The sequence below is a fragment of the Eulemur rufifrons genome, chromosome 7 (assembly GCF_041146395.1).
Source record: "Eulemur rufifrons isolate Redbay chromosome 7, OSU_ERuf_1, whole genome shotgun sequence".
Classification (NCBI taxonomy): domain Eukaryota; kingdom Metazoa; phylum Chordata; class Mammalia; order Primates; family Lemuridae; genus Eulemur; species Eulemur rufifrons.
Genome location: NC_090989.1, coordinates 108789808 through 108812444, shown reverse-complemented (window position 1 = coordinate 108812444; position 22637 = coordinate 108789808). Strand labels below are relative to the sequence as shown.

The 22637-nt window shown below is 38.6% G+C and overlaps 2 protein-coding genes across 2 annotated transcripts in view; both read right to left on the bottom strand.

Annotated features, from left to right (window-relative positions):
• The window catches only part of CP (ceruloplasmin), a 36583-nt gene extending 33319 nt beyond the window's left edge, over nt 1-3264 (bottom strand). Inside the window, exons 1-3 of the mRNA XM_069472008.1 lie at nt 3110-3264; nt 2027-2277; nt 23-235 (exon numbers count right to left, since the gene is read on the bottom strand). Of these exons, the coding sequence (XP_069328109.1) occupies nt 23-235; nt 2027-2277; nt 3110-3264 (619 nt within the window). The remainder of the gene's footprint in view (nt 1-22; nt 236-2026; nt 2278-3109) is intronic.
• A 6266-nt stretch (nt 3265-9530) lies between these two features.
• The window catches only part of TM4SF18 (transmembrane 4 L six family member 18), a 30145-nt gene continuing 17038 nt past the window's right edge, over nt 9531-22637 (bottom strand). The window contains exon 6 of the mRNA XM_069472007.1: nt 9531-9683. Coding sequence (XP_069328108.1) covers nt 9531-9683 — 153 coding nt within the window. The remainder of the gene's footprint in view (nt 9684-22637) is intronic.

Genomic DNA, 22637 nt, shown 5'->3' with positions numbered 1-22637 from the left:
TGAGATTTTAAAAATATGTTACCTTTTTTACAAGTCAGAATGGGTCCAATAAGTCCTGAAGTCACATCTTTTACAGTGTCTACATGGGAGTGGTAAATCCTTGTCACACAGTTACTGTCACTGGGGCCAGGCCCCTGCTTTTCCTCTACAAACCACTTGTAAGTATACTGTTTCCCTGGCTCCAGGTAGTCATCTTCCTTTTGCGGGCCCGTAGTATTATCAGGGTAGAGAGCACCTAGAAAACGTAGTCTGTACTGAGGTTACGGCAATCACTGGGCAGTACTATTTTGAATGTGACTCCAGCTTTCTCCATTAAGCCATGAATGTATGTTAATTTGTATTTCTAGAACAAAGTATGCATTTCTCTTTGCCTCCTGTGTCCCTGAGTCCTCCCTAATTGGCTTCCACCTAAATGCTCCGTTTGGCCACAGTTTCTAGACCAAATTGGAATGGAGCAGGCAGTATATTAACAGACTATCACCACCTTTAGTGATGGATTCAACAAATATTTACCTTACACCTACCATGTGCTTAGATCTCAGATACAGAGGTGACCTCTGGACTTTTGAGTTGCCCTCTGTATTTTCCTCATTGCCAGTCAGACTTGGGACCCAGGGCATCAAGAGGTACCCATGTCACCTACACGGAGCCCACTGCAGGGGTGGCCCTCTATATAGCTTACATTACTCTGAGCTATAACCTAAGTTCTGAATTTGGAAACTGGCTCTCTTTTCCTTGTGAGGCTAGAGGCTAGAATTTTGCCTCAGATCCCCACCCCTTGCATATGGGGTCCTGCTGACTATGGATAAAGGTCTTTTATTTAATAAAGGACTTTGAACCATGAACAACCTTCCATTCTCTATCTCTCGGTACCCACCAGCTCCACATTAAACGGAAACAGATTTATTGACTCGTGACTGACTAACTTCCGTACTTTCTTCCTGCCCAGTTCCCCATCTGGACTTGGTCCAGTTTCCTCTGAGTCTATCTCAGTCCAGAGGATTAATTCAGGGCCTGTTTCTAGCTCTTCCTCATGCTTCCCTGAGGGAATCCTCAAACCTCAAAGTTTTGTGTGCTGATTTAAGAAAACACAAAAATATGTATTGCTTGTTTTTCCAGATGAAATAAAAATAAATAAATAAATAAAAATTAAAAAACAAAAGTAAAAACAAACTGTTTTTAACATTTATCCCATTATTTGTCTATCATTTAAGGGGCATTAATCAGTACAAGATGGTCGTGTAACATGGCAAATAATTATGACAGATGAATGGAATGGCATATAGGATTTCCATTGTCCAGTATTTTCATAGAGCCTCTGCTGGAAGGAGTGCCCATTCTATAGGTGACACTCTTATCAAGTTGGACTAAAGTTCTAATTTTCTAAAGATTTATGCCAGACTTTTATAAAAACATATTTCAAATACTGAGGAAAAAATATCTATGTACCACCAGAGACAAGCCCAATCTCTCTTTTCCTAGCTTTCCCTGTTGTCTTCTGAAACCTCACAAAACCCTATTGTTGGCTTTCTTTTTCTTTCTGTTTTTCAATGCCATCGTGCAGCTGTGACTACAGATGTGTAGGAGAGAAGATTCTGTCTGAAAAGCAGGGATTTCTCTTGATATTGATAGAAGCTAAAAAAAAAAATGTTGATCTCATGCAAGTAAAGAGTCCAAGAGGGTGATCCTCACCTACGAAGAAATGGAAATGAGATGGGGGCAGAACGGGATTTCTGCCAACCTAATATTTAGCTCACGAGTATCTCCTCTCTTGGTAAGTGAGGGAAAAGGGCATTTTCTTCCCTAGCAATTGCACAAGGGCTGTTCGTTGAAGATAAGAAATCGAGAAAGGACTGCCTGGGGTATAAACATTAAAGACAGGGGAAGCAGAAGTCTGCGTCCACCCCAGACTCCCCCTAGCTCACACCGCTGACCAGTGCATGATCACCTCACTTTTCCTGAGGTATTGTGCTCATACTCTCCATGAGCAAAAGCTCAGAAATGTAAGGAAAGGAGATCCACTTACCTTCATTTTCTTTAGTGTAGGTGAGCCCATGAGGATGGAAACTAAAGGCTCTTGAGGCATTATTTTTTACATGGATATGAATGAAGTCTCCAGTCTCTGCCTTAATTATTGGACCTAAAAATCCCAACCAGGATGGTTTATCAATGATCGTTTGAAATGTATTGTTAGTAAATTGAAAATACAAAGCCTTTTTGTAAGTAAATTTCTTCCTATCTTGACCTCCTTGTTGATAGGTTTGGGATTGAAAGTCTCTACAAAAAATAAACAAACAAAAAAGAGAGAACTTTAACCAATTTTGACTGAAAAGAAAAAAGTGTTAAATAAACTAAAACTACAGGTCAGAAGTTATGCAGCCCAATTTTGATAGACAAAACTTAGATGCTGGAGAAAATGTGAAGGAAGTGAAAAAAGATGTTATAGGTAAGGAGAAGTTTGGAGTACTGGATGAAGATATCAGATACAAATGTAGCAAGCAATGTATGTGGTATTTTAGTTTAAAGACATAACAAATTATTTACACTGAACTGCATATAGGTTTCTAACCCTGCTTTAATTTTACTTTAGCACCTAAACATTAGATTGATTGCCATGACTTAGGATTGTTCATACATTTAAATGGATTTGTGGACTTCTTGGTAGCATTGGGGTGTTTTGCCCAAAAACCACGACACATCAGAACCCCCCTTATAACCTCTAGATTTTCCCCTCCCAATTATCTGAAGGAAAAAAAAAAAAAAAAAAAAAGGAAAGAAGACAGCTACACTAATATCAGAAGGAAAAGTGTTTTATACCTTGAGTACCATGCAAACAAAATTGGTGATAATCACAGAATTAGATATGACCCATGAAATAATGTGTCAGAAGGGCAAGACTGGCAATAATCCCAGGAAAGAGTAACTTTTTATTTATATTAATATCTCTTTTCCATACTATGTTTACGCTAAACAAACAAAATAGTTCTAATGGCGCATGCGCCCTGAAAACGTCAATCATAAGAAATTCTTTACCATCATTTTATCAATGAGTAACAATTTCCAACTTTTGCTTCTGATAGCAATTTTTCAAGGGATAGATATTACTTACTGATCTTCAGAAAAAGGTTTTCCAGTGAGCATATTTTTACCAGAAGGAGCATAGTTCCAAATGGTTTCTTTAATGCCTATATAGTAATGTCTAACTTTTGCCCGACCTAGAGAACTAATAAAAAACAGAAAGGTCAGTGGTAAAAGGGCCTTCATTTTTAAATCCTGTGCTAGGAGAAGCTAGGCTTGCACACCTTTTATAATCCAGGCTTTCTTCTTCTGTTTGTCTATTTCTATTACATAAACCAGAGTTGCATAAGAGCTCATCATCTGTCTTCATCTACATTTATGTCATTTGCATTATAAATGCAATTGGTTTTTTTCTTTTTTTGCATTCAGTTTTCATTGTCAGGTCAGATGAAGTGTTGCACAACATACTGGCTAGATGGGTTGCCCAGATCATCCATCATCCTCTGACAACTATTACCTTTTGTGAACTATATCTATTCCTAAATTATAGGAATAGTCTCCTGTCTTGTCTCCAGGTCCCATTTTCTTACTGTTTTAGTTCATCTTACATACAATTCCTGGAATATTCTTCATTAAATGTTACTTTTATCAAGTTATTCCTCTAGATTATAATTTGTCATTTAAGACTTTCTTTAAATTATTCTCAAATTTCTTGACATTCAAGACTATCCAGCATCTAGGCCCCAATCTGATAGCCCAAGTTTGCCTCCAAAATTCACTTAGAGGATCCCTTCCCTCCGGAGAGCTGTCTTTTCAGGGACGTGGTGCAAGGTGAGGGAGAATGCTTGCGTGGGCCCTGGCATCGGACAGCTCTGGGTGTCACTCTTAGCTCTCCCACTTATCAGCTGTGTGTAGTTGTGTAACTCAATTTCTTCATTTATTTTTTTGAGACAGAGTCTCACTCTGTTGCCCGGGCTAGAGTGAATGCCGTGGCGTCAGTCTAGCTCACAGCAACCTCAAACTCTTGGGCTCAAGCGATCCTACTGCCTCAGCCTCCCGAGTAGCTGGGACTACAGGCATGCACCACCATGCCCGGCTAATTTTTTGTATATATATATTTTAGTTGTCCATATAATTTCTTTCTATTTTTTTTAGTAGAGACGGGGTCTCACTCTTGCTCAGGCTGGTCTTGAACTCCTGACCTCGAGCGATCCACCCGCCTCGGCCTCCCAGAGTGCTAGGATTACAGGCGTGAGCCACCGCGCCCGGCCAATTTCTTCATTTATAAAATTATAATGTTACTTATCCAATTAGGAAGTTATGAAAATTAAAATGAGACAGCACATGCTGTAGAACCTGGGGACACACATAATGAGCCTAGTGCATAGTCAACATTTAATAAGTGTCATTTACAGTACTTCCCTTTACCCCATCGTAATGTGCTTTCTGAACTCATCTGATTCTTTTTTTTTTTCTTTGAAACAGAGTCTCGCTTTGTTGCCCAGGCTAGAATGAATGCTATGGCATTAGCCTACCTCACGGCAACCTCAAACTCCTGGGCTCAAGTGATCCTCCTGCCTCAGCCTCCCGAGTAGCTGGGACTACAGGCAAGTGCCACCATGCCCAGCTAATTTTTTGTTTCTATTTTTAGTTGACTGGCTAATTTTTTTTTTCTATTTTTAGTAGAGATGGGGTCTTCGCTCTTGTTCAGGCTGGTCTCGAACTCCTGACCTCAAGCAATCCTCCTGCCTCGGCCTCCCAGAGTGCTAGGATTACAGGCGTGAGCCACCGCACCCAGCCTGAACTCATCTGATTCTATTCACCCATTTCCCAGCCTGATATTCCCTCCTTTGGCCTCTCTTTTTCTTGACTAATACCAAATTTTCCCATTTTTCAAGGCTCAGCTGAAACTTGCATTTCTCAGTGAAGCCTTCCCTGATGATCTCAGCTTACAGACAGACACCCCCCCCCCTTTCTGAATTCACTGGCTGTATCACAGTCTGGCAATTAACCACACGTTGCTTCATATTGTTGCTTAAATGTTCGTGTTGTATTTTCTCTACTTCAATAGATTATAAATCCTATAGATTAGGGGGGTATTTGTTCTTTATATCTCCTAGAGATATCAAGAAATAAATGTTAAGGTTTTTAACAAATAAATAGAGTGCCTTGGCTGTGTACAATAAGTAAGAAAAGGAGAAGTTTTTATAAGCCACTGATCTGATCTGTGCATCAAGCATGTATTGAAATATCCATCACTATTAGGTATTTTTGAGATTTTTTAAATTTTCAACAGTTAGATTGGTACTCCGATTTTACAATTTTCAGCAGTTAGATTGTTACTCTGATTTAAGTTGAGAAACCCAGAATTAGAAATATTAAGGCAGCACAATCATATGGTATATACAATTCTGTAGCTTGCTTTTATTCCTCAACTGCGTGTCTTAGAGACCTTTATATGTCAGTATCTAGAAGTCTACTTCTTTCATTTTAACTGCACCATAGTTTTTCCTATTATAAATGTACTATAGTTTATTTTTTAGAACACACAAAATCAAAGTATATTTTTCCTATGGGTACATACAGATGTCTGCATATACTTAGGAAAATGCCAAATACTCCAAATTCCAATACTCAAAAAAATGTTGGAGAACTGGATAAGGAGAACAAATACAATTGTAGCAAGTAATATATGTGATATTTTTGTTTAAAAGACATACCAAATTCTTGGAGCTGAACCACATATATTATAGTTTCTAGCCCCACTTTAAGGGCTACTTTAGCTTTCATGCATTAAATCAATTCCCATGACTTAGCATTGTTTACATACTTTATTGGGTCAACAGCCAATCTGCTGCAGCAGATTTTAAGGTCACCAGCAGATGTTGGAAGGAATTCAGAAAAGCTAGGCCTGGAGGGACCTTGGCATGAGAAGAAATAGCCTATAGGGGAACCAAGAGGAAGGGATCAATATCCTGTACCTTTTGGGAAATAGCTGAAACGGTTGGCAACGACGTCACAGGAGAGACAGATTAGGCTCTCCGCCTCAAGGAGGAGACACAATCACACAATCGGGTTAGAATAGTTGGACGCTCTAGGCTCATAGATTTAACTCTAAATAGGGAAGAACCTTAAAACCTTCCCTGTCGCAGTGGACTGGACCAGCAGCCAGTAGAAGGACTCACCCACCAGGTGGGTGAGGGCGGGATCCCTTAAATGGGCTTTCAAATGCCCCTTCATCCCAAAATTCTATGGCTTCTTCCTTATCCTCATAGGAACATTAATTTTACCCTGGAATGTGGATAATAAAGGATCTATTCAGCTGGCTTTTTTTTTTTTTCCATACTAGGTATCCCAACAAGTGCAAAGAAGTCTAGTATATTCAAGTCAAACAGATCTACCTCCAGTTCAGCTCCACCATTTACTACTCGTGTGATTTGGGGTGAGTTACATAATCATTCTTAACCTGAGTCCTTTTATCTGTAATGTAAGCATACCAGTAATTAGGCCGGGCGAGGTGGCTCACGCCTGTATTCCTAGACTCTGGGAGGCCGAGGAGGGAGGATCGCTCAAGGTCAGGAGTTCAAGACCAGCCTGAGCAAGAGCGAGACCCCGCCTCTATGAAAAATAGAAATAAATTAGCTGGACAACTAAAATATATATATAGAAAAAATTAGCCAGGCATGGTGGCGCATGCCTGTAGTCCCAGCTACTCAGGAGGCTGAGGCAGGAGGATCGCTTAAGCCCAGGAGTTTCAGGTTGCTGTGAGCTAGGCTGACGCCACGGCACTCTAGCCCAGGAAACAGAGCAAGACTCTGTCTAAAAAAAAAAAAAAAAAAAACAATAACAGTAATTAAAGTTCAGGGCTCCTGTGAGGACCTAGCCTCCAGTCCGTCACAGAGTAGGCACCCAGAGATAGTTAGCTCCCTCCCCCTAGACAATGAAAATGGTACTGGTAAATATTTATTTTTTTGTTTTCTTCCCAAAACAAAGAACTAGGAGAATTGGTTTTTATTATTTTTTTCTAGTTCAGGGAGTTTGGGAGTCAAGCATTTTTTCTTAAGTAATGTTACATATTTGTTACATATTATGGCTTATCAAAATGGAAATTATTGTTGCAGGCCTGTCCATCCATCCTTTCCTACGTAGCCCCCAGTAGGTCAGTCTTTTGGTACAAAAGTATTTGAAGTTGGTCACGATCGTTTGGTTATATTCTCGGTTTGTAGCCCAAGAACATAAGGCAGTTTACTTAGTTAAACTTTGTTGAATTTAGCCCAAAAGTGTAAGCCCAAACACCTTGGAGGAAAATTTAGATTCCTTCCTAGTTTTTCCGTTCTAAGACTATAAATAAGTTTAAGAAACAAATAGAGCACATAAAAATGTGCATAAGAGCCAAATAATAATAGCATCTTATATTTGTAAAAAGCTTTACCAAATATAAAATATCTCATAAATTAAAATTAATACCCTATGTAATTTTCCTAACACTCTTTCCCCTACCCCTCTCATTACACCTGTTTTGTAGATAAGGGTTCTAAAGCTCAGAAGGTCAAATAATTTGCTGCAGGATATACATTTCCAAGTTATGGTGCCAGTAGTCAAGTATAGATCATTGGATTCCAAGTCAAATGTTCCTTCCATGCTACCTGTAATAGCATTGGCTTTAACAGTTTGTGTATACATCTATATTATCAACAAATGCTAAACTTTGCTCAGTACATACGGCTCTAATTGTACCTTCCAACAAGGCAGAAAAATGGAATATAAATGATATAATGGCAAGATGGGAAGTTAAAAGACAATTTGGAAGATGTCAGTAACTGTTACATCAATGTCTACTATTTCTATTACTTCTATCAATAACCACCACCTGTTGAAAGTCAGCTCTTCCTTAGCCACTTTCTAAACATCGGCTCTAATTACATCAGCAACTTTGAAAGGGAAATTTATTAAACTCTTTTTATAGATGAGGAAACTGGAACTTGAGGGTTTTAAACAACTTGCCAAAGCAACTGTTACTGCCAGAATTTAAACATAGGCTTCAAAGCCTAGGTGGATGCTCTTACTACTAAACTCCTTGTCTTGTAATGTGGATTACTCTGTGGAAAACCATAAACTAGATTAGAAAAGTCTAAATAAGTAAAGCAGACAGTAGGTAGGACAGATAGGTCCACTTGGGCTGCAGCCCCAGGTCCTTCACAGGTTAAAACTATGTAAATTACAGCCATCCATAATGTGGGGTAGACTCCATGAGAAACTGGAGGCCTAAGAAACAAGGCATAGAAGGGGGCAGTGTGAAAATATTGAGGACCAATAAGAAAGAAAAAAGCAACCCCCAACATCTAGAAGCTGGCCTGACACTCATAGATAGGACCTAGTGTTCTTCTTTTGGGCAAAACAAAACAATACCACTCCAGAATAAGTCTGAATGTACAGGAGAAACACGAACATTGCCCAAAACTCAAAAATAACCATGTATTCCTTAGGTATAACTTACTGCTGCTTCTTAACCAATTATAGCATTAGCTTTGCTTCATTCCTCTCGCTCTACAGATTAGATTTATAAATAAATTCAGTCATAGAATTACCCCCACTTACTCACTGCATCTAATCCAGAACAAAGCCCTCCTTCCTTAAACACTCCCTCAAATTACCTAATCCAAATCCTGATTCTATAATAAGTCGTTTTTAACACCCTTTTTCTGAGAAACCCTAGGGTTCTCCATTGCATGTATTCCCTCTCAATGCAATAAGCAATAAACAGAACTTGTTCAACTACAGGTATGTTCCTGTGGTTTAGTTGGAGTGTTTTGATGCTAAAGTCCATGATGTGGCTCAGGAAATCTGTTTCATGGCTTAAAATACTATCAACATGACAAAAACTAATAAATTTATGTCTCCAGCTTAGAGCTCTCTGCCTAACTCCAGACTCAAGTATATACAATGATCTACTCAATATCTCCACTTAGTTGTTTAATGCAGCACTTCTCAAACATTTATGCATAGACAAATCATCTGGGGATTTTTAAAAATACATATTTGGATTCTATATGTCTGGGGTTGTAACAGAGGTAAAGGTCTGAAAAGGGAAAACAAAATGTTTTATGAGTTGTCTCTTTAAAACCTCCCACCGTTTTTGGGAATTAAAACCTGCATTCCTTCCTGAAGCCAGTAATCAAAGGGACAGAAAAATGTTCCTTGCTGTTTGTTTTCTAGTATCTTAAAAAACAAGAGATAGGTCAACAGAATTGTCCAGACAAGGGTCACCAGAGATAAGGTCAAACCACAAATTATAGTTAAAAACAATAGCCTGAAGCCATGACATGTGACACTGGTCACATAGAACCAAACCTAACCACCCAAAACCCCCCAATAAAAAGCCCTGTTTTTCTGCCTCAAGGTAGGATGGTGATCTTTTGAGATGCTAGCTTGCTGCTCTCCTCATTTGCCTAAAATTAATAAACTTCTCTTTCCTTTTCCTCAAACCATATGTCCTCATTCTTCATTCTCACTTATTTGGCCTCAGGGACAAGTACTGAACTTTCAATAACAAGGTGGGGTCTGAAATTCTGCATTTCTGCACTGGCTCTCAGGTGATGCCAACGCTGAACTCCTAAGACTTCTAGTTTCAGCTCCAACATGTGAAGAACTTGGAAGTCATCATTCTTATAAGAGAAACTGGACAAACTGAAAATCAGCAACTTTTCTTGAACCCATCAGAGAGTGGTATTTATCGGGCTAACCACCATCCCACAGTCTGGAAACACAGGCAAATCTAGAGAGTCACAGAAGATATCTGCTTACCTGGAGCAGAAACCACTGGAGCCATAAGCTGGAAAAACACTTAATTGGTAATTTTAATGAATTGCTGGAGGCTGAGTGTGGACTGGCATGAGAATGAGAAACTCCTGGGGCCCACAGCCTTGGGGAGTTGGGGCCCACACTTTTACAGACTTTATCTCTAAGAACCCCACCACATTCTTCCCATAAGATCCCAAAAGATCCTCTTATGGCTCTGGCAGGGGGAGGAGAAGAGTAAGCCTGGTTAAAGTCTTCCCCCCTGCAGAATTGCCTTTGTTATGAAGGAAAGCTCTGGGTTTTCTTCATAACAAAAGGTTATTCTCCAGGGGGGAAGACTTTCTCAGAGGCTTGTTCCAGAGCCATAGGGGATGGGCATTTTTCTCATTTCAGACCCCTGTAGCCTTCCTGTTTCATGGAAAAGATAGAGGGAGTGCTATGTAAGGAGAAGCACTTGTGAAGGTTATAGGCCAGAAAGATAGGCCTCTGGCACCTATTGCTACAGCAAACATTGAACAAAGCCCCACTCATAGCCAAATGATCATAAATCCTCACACTAAAGGCCTGCTTACCTCAGTTCCTATTAACCAATACAATATCTTATCTTTAAGCAATAAATTACAAGGCATGTCAAAAGGCAAGAAAAAATAGTCGGAAGAGACAAGACAAGTGTGATAACCAGACTTACATATACACAGATTTTGGAATTATCAGACAAGGAATTTAAAATAATTATGATTAACATGTTAAGGGCTCCAATGGAAAAAGTAGACAATACACAAGACCAGATGAACAATGTAAGCAGAGAGATAGACATTCTAAGAAAGTATCAAAAGGAAATGCTAGAAATAAAAACAAAACAGTGTGACAGAAATGAAGAATAATTTTGATGCATCTGTAGACCAGACACACAGCCAAGGAAGGAATCAGTAAGCTTGAAGATAAGTCAATACATGAAATTAGGATACCAGAAGAAAAAAATAAATGGAGTAAAATAAATATTTGGAGTAATAATGGCTAAGAACATTCCAAAAGTAAATGACAGACATCAAACTACAGATTCGGGAAGCTTAGAGAATACCACATACCAAATTAATAAAATAAAAATCCTGCACCTAGGCGTATCATATTGAAACTGTAGAAAATCAAAGACAAAGAAAATCTTGAAAGAAACCAGAGGGAGTAAAATGCCTTACCTATAAAGAAATAAGGATAAGAATCCTAAAACTACTGATCTTGCTCACCCCCCAAAGCCACTCCAATCACTGTCTTCCTCATTGCAGTTACTAGTAACTCCAGTCTTCCAGTAGTCCAGTCCAAAATCCTTAGCTTCTCTCAGTCTCACACTTCATATCCAATCTGTCACCTGTTCAAAATCTATCCAAAATCCAGCTATTTCTCACTATCTCTACTGGTACTTCCTTGGTTCAAGCCACCATCATGCCTCCCTAGAACACTGCAGTAGTATCCTAAATAGCTTCTCTGATGCTACTTCCCTTCATTCTGTTCTTAACAAAGCAGCCTGAGTGGTTCTTTAAAAAATAAATCCAATCAGGTCATTCCTCTGCACATAGCCTTGCATTGGGTCCACCATATTTCATGCAGAATAAAAGCCATAGTCCTTTCTATGGCTTTCAAAGCTCCTAATGACCTCACTTCTCATTATCTCTTTTTTCCCACCCTTACTATTCTTTCTTTTGCTTATTCTGCTCCAGCTAGTCTGGCCTCCTTGCTGTTCCTTGAGCATAGCAGTCCTGCTCATACCTCAAAGCCCCTGCACCTACTCTTCCTCTGGCCCAGAATGCTCTTCCTTCAGACATCTTCATAATTCCCTTCTCCTCCTCCAAGTCTTAATTCAAATGTTACCCTCTCAGCAAGGTCTATTCTTCCATTCTGATCACTTGATTTTTATATTACCACCTGCTCCATCCCTCACTCGGGGTTCCCAATACTCAAGATCTCCAGTCCCCCTGCTCCTGGTTATTCTTTTGTCCATTGTGCTAATCATCTTCTAATTTACTGAAAATTTCTCTTAGTTATCAGGTTTATAACTTACTGTCTGTCTCTCCTTACTAAAATGGAAACTCCACAAGGGCAAAAATCTATGTTGGTTTTGTTTGTTGATGTATCCCCAGGGCCTAGAATACTGTTTGGTGCAAAGTAGGTGCCTAATCAATATTTATTGAATGAATGTGTTGTAGGATACTCTGAAATTGGCTATATGAGCTGGGAAAACAACAGCAGCAATAATGATAAGAATAAATGATACCATTTTGAAGGTGCTTTCTACATGATAAGCACTTTGTGAGTTTAATCCATTTAATCCTTACAACCTCAATAGTGAGGCAACTAAAGCAGAAGAAAGGAAGGTAAGACTCCTGCCCAGGGTTGCACAGCTGGTAGAGGCAGAGCCATGCTTTGGTTCCAGAGCCATGTTCTTAACTAATGTACTGTGCAGGGAAAGAGGATTATCCTTTTCTGTGCCACAGACATTTCCCTCTTTATTACAAGTTGTTATGCCAAATTATTTTTAAGGATTCTTCTACATCCACAAAATGATGTGTCACTCTGCTTGATTATTTTGCCTACTTTGCTGATGGATTTCAGACAAAACTACCAGAAAATGACTTGAGGGAACTAGGAACTAGTAGTTCTGTGGACACCACACTGTAGATCCTTCATAATGTTCCTCTTCCTTGTTTTCAGATGCAAATGACACAACTGTGCATGAGAAAACAATTTCTTTTTTGGCACAACCATAAAATGCTGACTAATTAACCTCTTCACATCCTTAGTATCCTTAAGGATAAGCAAACAGTGATTTTATAAATCAACATTCTCCAAAGGAAATAGGACTATTTTAAACAGATTAGTCAAAACTAGGCACAGCCCCAATTCCTGCTGTTAAAAATAGATCAGGACTCTTCTGGAAAGAAACTGGAGGAGCCTGGCACAACTTACAAATATTTAACCAGCAAAAAATATTGAGATGGAATAAAGTGGCAGGATTGGATAAAGAAAATTGTATAGGAAAAAAGCTGGTTTTTATCTTCTTTTTTCCCCCAACTATGAGCCATTCCATCTTTACTGTGAGTGACAGTTCTAAAGAGGGAGTCAGGTCTTCATTCATGTATCTAATATTTAGCAAATACTGGAGAGTTCCTATGTGCCTAGCCTTTTGCCAATTCCTAAGGAGGGTCATTAAATAAGTTGATTTATTTAAAAAAAAAAAAAAGGCAGCATAATGGGTACAGAGGGGCTGTGGTGATGATGCAGCCACAAGTAAAATATGGCCAGACAAGAACACAAACCTCATTTCTTGTTTGTGCCTTTATATATATTTTGCCCTGCTTGTTTACTTATTTGCTTATTAAAACCAGTCCCATCTTTAGTGGGTGAATATTTGCCACCTTGAAAGACAGTAGAAAGGATCATTGCCACAGAATTTCAGGGCAATTCCAGAGGAGACCCATCAGCCATTAAAACAACAAATGACCTTATTACTGACATGTCTATATGACCTACCAGGGCAATGATTTTGAAAAAAATCTACATTCAATTGGATATTCAAATTCTGCTGTGTTTCTTTTGAAAACATTGACAGTTTGTCATAGTCATAGCTCTTCAGCACGCTGTTAGCTAAAAGAAAAAAAATAGGACATCATCATTTGGACGTCAGAATGACTTTTCTCCATTAAGCAGTGTTGTAAGTGGTTGGTGGATTCCACTTCTGCTATCCCAATGCCATTATAACCCTAAATGTACATAAAATATCAAAGACAGTTGCTATTGAAAAATATCCACTTATAATGAATCCATTTGAAACTGGAAATAAAACCAAAATATTGTATCAGGACTTTATCAAAGAAATAAAACCAATTTAAAAAATGTCTATACTACCCAAAGTGATTTACAGATTCAATGAAATCCCCATTAAAATACCATCATTTTTGCAGATCTAGAAAAAATAAGTTTATGCTTCATATGGAACCAGAAAAGACCCCAAATATCAAAAGCAACCTTAAGCAAAAAAAATAAATAAATTGGGAGGCATCATTTTACCAGACTTCAAGCTATACTACAAAGATATAGTAACCAAAACAGTATGGTACTGGCACAAGAACAGAGACCTAGACTAATGGATCACAACAGACAACCCAGATTTAAAACCATGCTCATATTGCTATCTGATCTTGGACAAAGCAGACAAAACCACACACTGGGGAAAGGAATCTCTATTCAATAAATGGTGCTGGGAAAATGGGATAGCCTGTCCTGGAGCTGTCTGCAGAAGCCCTGTGAGGTGGACCAAGGGGAAATGAGGAAAGCACTAACAAGTGTCTGTTGCACTCAACTTGGTCACTTGGAAAAGTTGGTATCTGCCAGTTCTCTCCATCATAAAGGTCTCTCTTTTGTAATTAATAATTTATCTCAAAGGTAAGACATTGAGATCAAATTAATATCTCATTCCCCAAACATACTTTCACTCTATGATTTTAGTATTATTCACTCATAACTCCTTGTAACACGAGGGATCATACCTTATTTCTGACCCCTGAGCTCCAAAAACCTATAATTAATAGAGTTTAACCTCACCTGGGCCCCTGATCTCTTTGAGTTTGCATCAGTTTTTCACCTGGCAATCCTCTTAGGTTTTCAGGTTCAAAGGAATTTATCCTTAGGGATTTTCTGGTATAGATTATGACCCAAGATACCAGGAACTGCCTCCAGGATTCTTGTAAGTGTTTTCCTTCAATCTCCCTGCCTCTACCCCTAGAGCTGGGTCTATCTGACACTTTGCCAAAGTAGATGAAAAGGAGAAAACCAGAAATAAGAGGCAGAGCAAAGAATATCCAAAAATACTGAGAGGTTCCTAGGAGTCTTTCTTTCCAGCTCAGAGAAGCGGAAAGACTCCCCCATGACAGACAGTGTCTGTACCTACTAGAGATTACCACAATGGTAGACCTGGTGGATTCCCTAGAGCTGCACAACTCAGCCCATGTATCCCATCCTGCCCACTGGGGTGGAAGCTCCCATGTTCTGTTCATTTCCCCAGGGTCCTCATTTCTAGGGTCCTTTTTTCTAGATCCTTCATGAATAGCTTAATCTGGACGCCTGAAGCCAAAAAAGCTAAATGATGTCCATTCAGCAGGGTCATATGTCCTCGGTCTGCAGAGGAGACCCCAGCTCCCAGCTCAAAGAAACCTAAACAGTCTCCAACTACCAGTGAGTGCCTTCTGTTATATCCCTGCTAGGTATAGTGATTCTGGAAGTAGAGAACCAGAATTGCACTAAAGATAAAAGGGAGGAGGAAGCTGTACTGAGTTGCTCTGTAAGGCTTTCAGGCTTCTAACTTTGTTTATAGATAGGAATGAGTTTTTTTCAGCATGTTTAGAATCACTCAACTATATTAGCCTTAGTGCCTAGAGTGATAGGTTATGAATTCTACCACAATCAGGGTTCTTAAAGGTACTCAAATATCCAAAGGCAGACGGAGCATGCAGAATCAGATATGGGTTATTCAGAGGTTGCTTACAAATTTGGGGGAATGTGATAAAGGCCCTAAGACCTCAGTATTAATGCCAGTTCCTGGGCTACTATACTTTAGGCTTTTCATGAGTTAGAATTTCTCAAGACTCTTCCAATAAGACCTTTCATATAAAATCTAGAACTGACTGCTAAGGACCCAGAAACAGCTAGGCTGACACTGAAAGCTATTTTGGTGAACATAGCTCATGCCCTGAAAGTATACTATTGTATTTTGTATCATTTATCACCTGTATTTATAACTCTAAACAATATATTTTTTTTATTTGTGAATAAAAAAGAACAGCAAGTATAACCTAGATTAAGGTTCCTGGGAAAAAAATCAGCTAAGCAGTCTTTAAGTCACAGTTTGGCTCTAGCTATCTGGAAGTTCAAGAGTCTTTCTTGGAAAATCAGGAGTGACTTCTGCTAAACACAGGGCTCACCAGGGTCAGAGCAGCTAGCAAGGCTGTGGTATGGACCAGGTACTAGATGTCTGACAAGAGTATGCCAAACAGAGTGAGCTCCTTTTGTCTATTCCACTTTCAAACTCCATGGCCCACCTCCAGCTCTCAAGGAGTAGGCAAAGAGAAGCACTTCTGTGGAGTGAAATAAATGTCCTCAGCTGATCTAAACAGTGGAAAATGGAAGGGGAGAAACAGGAACATCATCAGGACATGGTTAAGTCAAGCCAAGTATAGATAAGACTCTCCCAGGCATACTGTCCTGAAGTTAAAAAGAAGGTTCCTCGGCAACAGAACTCTTGGTTATGACTGCTCTTGGCATAACTGTCTCTAGGGTCACACCGCTCCCATCGGCTGGCTGTTCTATACCTGCTGGATAGCTATTAACCTGGGACACCCTTTCCTTTTTCCTAGGGATCCTCCTTACCTTTCTCCTGTGTCCCATCTCCTGTTTACTGAATCCCACTTCTTCCTTTTCTTGAAGGAAGAGTTCTCTTATTTTGGTAGAGTGCATTCTCCAGTAGCTTCTTGGGAGAGGGATTTTTTGAGAACTTGCTCATCAGAAAATGTCATGCATCATGAAAATAATTTCCTGCAGAATTTTGTTAATCAGTGCTCCTGAATAAGATTGGAATATAATTTTTCTTTATTATGCTTGTCAACAGAAAAGAAGCCAAACTCCATAAAATAATTTAAAATGGTTTATTCTGAGCCAAATTTGAGGACGTGGCCCGGAGCCACACCCAAGAAGCCTTGAGCAAGTGAACTCACTGTGGTTGGGTTACAGTTTGGTTTTATATTTCAGGGAGACAGGAATTACAGGTAAAGTCATAAATCAGTACACGGAAGGCATACGTTGGTTTAGCCCAAAAAGGTCAGACATCTCGAAGTGGTGGTGGTGGTGCGGGTGGTGGTGATAGGAGGTGGGTTTAGAGGTTATTAGTGGGTTTACAGACTCTTTGACTTGTAATTAGTTAAAGAAATGAAGCTTTGTCTAAAGGCTTGGAATTTTTTAAGTTACGATAAGGAATCTGTCAATCAGAGACAAGCCAGCCATGTATTTGTTGTATAAATTGAAGACCTGGAGGTTTGTCTTGTATAGCCTTAGCCTGTTAATGAATTACAAAGGATATCTCCAAGAAGGGAGGGGGACATGAGGAGGCATGTCTGACCTCTGTTCTCATGGCTGACAACTCAGTTTTAGGGTATCACTTTGGCCAAGAAGGGGGTCCATTCAGTCAGCTGGTGTGGGAGAATCTTAAGATTTTATTTCAGTTCACATGGTTAATATTTGTCTGGTTTGCTGTTTTAAGATTATAGTGTTTTCATAGAAGTAATTGGAAAGTAGTCCCTTTAATCAATTTTATGGAAATATTTCAATATGATTTGAATAAAATCTCCACTGTTATTTTGGTATTTAACCAATAATACCATTAGGGCCCTGTGTGTGTGTGTGTGTGTGTGTGTGTGTGTATCTATCTGAGAAAGAGAGAGAGGGACAGACAGAAAAAGAGAGATACAAAGAGGCAACTTCTTAGGGCCAGGTGTGGTGGGTCACACTTGTAATCCTAGCACTGTGGGAGGCTGAGGTGGGACGATTACTTGAGGTCTGGAGTTAGAGGCCAGCCTGAACAAGAGTGAGACCCTGTCTCTACTAAAAATAGAAAAAAATTAGCGGGGCATGGTGGCACATGCCTGTAGTCACAGCTACTCCAGAGGCTGAGGCAGGAGGATTGCTTAAGCCCAGGAGTTTGAGGTTGCTGTGAGCTAGGCTGATGCCACGACACTCTACCCAGGCAACAGAGTAAGACTCTGTTCCCCCCACACACACACACCAAAAAAAAAAGAAAGAAAAAAGAGGCATTTCTTAATTACTGATTCAATTTACATAATGGTTATTGAACTATTTAATATTTTCATTTCTTCATGTGTTAGTTTTAGAAAGTTATATTTTCTAGCATATTGTCCAATTTTCTACACATTTTCAAATGTATTGGCATTAATTTATTTATAACATTCATTTATCGTCTTTTTTAAATCTATGGTATCTTGGTAGTTATATCTTTATATTAATTTTTAATATAAATTTTTGTTATTTTTTTCTTGATAAATCTTGCTAAAGATTTGTGTATTATACTTTTGTTCAAAGAACAAATTGTTGGCTCTGTTCCTTCTATTATAATCGTTATGTTTTTAATTAATTAATTTATTTTTAATTGATAAATAATAATTGTACATATTTATGGGGTACATAGTGATGTTTTTATACATATAATACATAGTGATCAGTTCAGGGTAATTAGCATACCCATCACCTCAAACATTTGTCATTTCTTTGTGTCTGAAACATTCAATGTCCTCCTCCTAGCTATTTGAAATTACGTAATATATTATTGTTAACTATAGTTATCCTTCAGTGTTATAGAACACTAGAACTTATTCATCCTATCTAGCCATAATCTTGTATCCTTTAACAAATCTCTCCCTGGCCGGGCGCAGTGGCTCACGCCTATAATCCTAGCACTCTGGAAGGCCGAGGAGGGAGGATCGCTGGAGATCAGGAGTTCAAGACCAGCCTGAGCAAGAGTGAGACCCTGTCTCTACTAAAAATAGAAAGAAATTATCTGGACAACTAAAAATATACATAGAAAAATTTAGCCAGGCATGGTGGTGTATGCCTGTAGTCCCTGCTACTCAGGAGGCTGAGGCAGGAGGATTACTTGAGCCCAGGAGTTTGAGGTTGCTGTGAGCTAGGCTGATGCCATGGCACTCTGGCCCGGGCAACAGAGCCAGACTCTCTCTTAAAAAAAAAAAAAAAAAAAACAAATCTCTCCCTGTCTCTCCCTTCTTCTTACCTTTCCTGGATTCTGGTATGTTCTGTTGTACTTTTTACTTCTATGAGATCAAATTTTTTTAGCTTCCACATATGGCTGACAACATGCAATGTTTAGCTTTCTGTTGCTGGCTTATTCCATGTAACATAGTGTCCTCTAGTTCCATCCATGTTGCTATGAATGGCAGAATTTCATTCTTCTTTATGGCTGAATAGTATTCCATGGTTTATATATAAACCACATTTTCTTTACTCATCTGTTGCTGGATACCTAGGTTGATTCCATATCTTGGCTATCGTGAATAGTGCTGCAGTAAACATAGGGGTGCAGACGCTTCTTCAATATGATTTTCTTTCCTTTGGATAAATTCTCAGTCGTGGGATTCTTAAATAGCATGGCAGTTCTATTTGTACTTTTTCCATACTGTTCTACATGGTGACTGTACTAGTTTTCATTCCCACTAACAGTGTGTAAGAGTTCCCTTTTCTCCACATTCTCACCATAATTTGTTATCTTTTTGTCTTTTTGATAATAACCATCCTGACGGGGATGAGGTGATTCCTTATTGTAATTTTGATTTGCATTTTCCTGATGATTAGTGATATTGGGCATTTTTTTGCAAACATTTGTTGTCCCTTTGTATGTTCTTTTTACAAATACCTGTTCAGATCATTTGCCAGTTTTTCAATTGGATTTTTTTTTCCTATTGAGATGTTTGAGTTCCTTGTATATACTAAATATTAATCCCCTGTTGGAAAAGTTGCTGGCAAATATTTTCTCCCATTCTGTAGGTTGTCTTTTCACTATGTTGATTGTTTTCTTTGCTGTATAGAAACTACTTAGTTTGATATAATCCCATTTGTTTATTTTTTATTTTGTTGCATGTGCTTTTGAAGTCTTATTCATCCAATCTTGTCCCAGACCACTGTCCTGAAACATTTCCCATATGTCTTCTTCTAGTAGTTGTATCCTTTGGCTCTTACATTAGGTCTTTGATCCATTTTGAGTTGGGTGTGTGGGATGAGGTGGTGGTCTAGTTTCATTCTACATATGAATATCCGGTGAACTCAGCATCATTTATTGAAGAGGGTGTACTTCCCCCAATGAGTGTTCTTGGCACCTGTGTCAATAATCAGATGCCTGTAAATATGTAGATTTATTTCTCAGTTCTCTATTCTGTTCCATAGGTCTATGTGTATGTTTTTATACCAGCATCATGCTGTTTTACTACTTTGTGGTATGTTTTGTAACTCTGGTAGTTGATATGTTCAGCTTTATCTTTTTGCTCAGGATTGCTTTCACTATTCAGGGTCCTTTGTGCTTCCATACAAATTTTATGATTTTTTTTTTCAGTTTCTGTGAAGAATGTCACTGGTATTTTGATAGAGATTGCATTGAATCTGTAGATTACTTTTGGCAATATTGTCATTTTAACAATATTAATTTTTCCAATCCTTGAGCATGAAATTTCCATTTGTATCCTATTCAATTTCCTTCATTAGTGTTTTGTAGTTTTCCTTGTAGAGGTCTTTCAACTCCTTGGTTAAATTTACTCCTGGGTATATTTTTTATAGTTACTGTAGTCCAGATTGCCTTCTTGATTTCTTTCTCAGCTAGTTTGTTTGTGTATAAAAACACCACTGGTTTTTGTACATTGGTTTTGTAATCCTGCAAGTTTACTGAATTTGTTTATCAGTTCTCAGAATTTTTTAGTAGAGTCTTTAGGTTTTTCTATATGTAAGATCATGTCATCTGCAAACAGGGACAATTCAACTTCTTTCTTTCCAATTTAAATGCCCTTTATTTTTTTCTCTTACCTAATTGCTCTGACTAGGATTCTCCCGTCAGAATACTTTTTTAATTTTTTTTATTGATACCTAATAATTGTACATATTCATGGAGTACATGTTACATCTTGATACAGGCACACAACATACAATGATCAAATCAGGGTAACTGGGACATAATTCACCTGAAACATTCATCATTGCTTTATGTTGGGAGCATTTGAAAACTTCTAGCTATTCTGAAATACAATAAACTATTGTCAACTATAGTTGGCCCATTGTACCAGTGAACACCAGAACTTCTTCCTTCTATTTAAAGGCATTGCTCCACAGTCTTTGGCTAAGTTAGCTGTTCAGAAGTCTAAAGCCAATATAATTCCCTGTACTTTCCATGTGACTTCTTGTTTCTTGAGGTTTATAGAACTATCGTTTTTCACCCCAGGGTTTTAAAATCATGAATCTTACCCTCCAATTTTCTCTTCTCTCTTTCTCCAAATTCCTAATGTTTGGGGTTGGATTACTTAGAATAACTGTTTTTCTTAATTTTCTTCATTTTATTGGTCCCTTAAAAAAATCTCGTTCTTTTTGCTCTAGCCTCTGGATGATTCCTTGATTTCATTTTATAAATCTTCTATTGAGTTTTTCATCTATACTCTCTTATTTTTAACTCCCAAGAATTCATTCTTCTTCTTCCTGTTCTATAAATGTTCCTTTTTAAATAGAATTCTCATCTTGTTTCATAAACAGAGAAACTTTTGTTATCTCTCTGATGATATTAATGATAGTTTTTATAAGTTTTTTTCTCTCCAAGATTGTTTCCTCCACATTGTTCCTTTTAAAAATTTGTTTTGCTCTCTGTCTTTCATGTGCGAGACTTTCTTCAGATGTCTGGGACCCTTGACCATTTGCTCATAATTATTAATAGAGAAAAAAGCTTCTTGGAAACTAGTGCAAGGATAGGGCTTATTAACTCTGAACACCACTGTTGTGTGAAGTGGGTGAGCGATTTATTGAGGAATTCCAAATGTCCATATATTCGTTTCTTATTGCTGCTGTGGCAAATAATTATAGACTTAGTGACATAAAACAATGGAAATTTATTATTTTATACTTCTAAAGAGCAGAAGTCAAAATCAGTTTCACTGTACTAAAACAAAGATGGTGGCAGCCTACATTACTTCTGGAGGCTCTAGGTGAGAATCTGTTTCATTATCTTTTCCAGCTTCTTCAGGCCCTGCATTCCTTGGTTTGTGTCCCCTCCTCCATGTTCAAAGCCAACAGTGTAGCAACTTCTCTCCTCTCTGATTCTTCCTTCTGTCCTTACCTCTTCTCTTTCTGAATCTAATGCCCTGTTTCCCTCTTATGACTCTTGTGATTACACTGGGCTCACTGGATAGTCCAGGATACTCTCCCCATTTTAAGACCCTTAATTTAATCATGCCTGCAAAATCCATTTGAATCCATCCCTGTGTAACATACTCACAGGTTCTAGGGATGAGGACATGGAATTTTGGGAGGGTTTTATTTAGCCTGCCATGGTCAGTATCTAAGTTTTTCTTCTTGAGCTGGCCAGACTTCCTAGAGAGACTGCCCAGCTGGGGAGGTAAAATTATGGCTGGCTGCCAGCATTTTGAGCCCTGAGTGGGTTAAGAGGTCTTGCGGGAAGGAGTGTGTCAGCATTCACCATTCGTTACATACCAGTCACTTAATCCTCTGATTTTGGTGCAGCATCCACATGTTTACTGAATCAGAGAGACCCTCTATTTTACCCTAGAGAATAAACTTCAGGCATCTGCTACTTCTCCATGCCACCAGCATAGAGAGCAGAAGGGATGCAGGGACTCACAGAATCCTTCTTGTTTTAATGGTCTTCCTTTACTCCCAGGTCTGGAGGAATCTGATGCTATCAATTGGGGAGTCTTTGAGGATACTGAGGTATAAATCAGGTTGGCCTTCAACTTCCCCCGCTGAGCTCAGGATTCTCATGTTTCTTGAGTTGGTTTTGTCAGTTACCTGTTATCACTATGCTTTGTAGCTTTCAAAATTTTATGTCTGTTATCTACTCTCCTTTTGTCCCCATATTTGTGGTTCTATATCTCTAGAAAACCTTTATTGTAAGTTTAGTGTGATTTTAGGCAGGTGTGAAATAGTGTGTAGTGTGCGTTCATCTTAACCCAGAAAAAGCATTTAGTGTTAATTAGCTAAGTTCT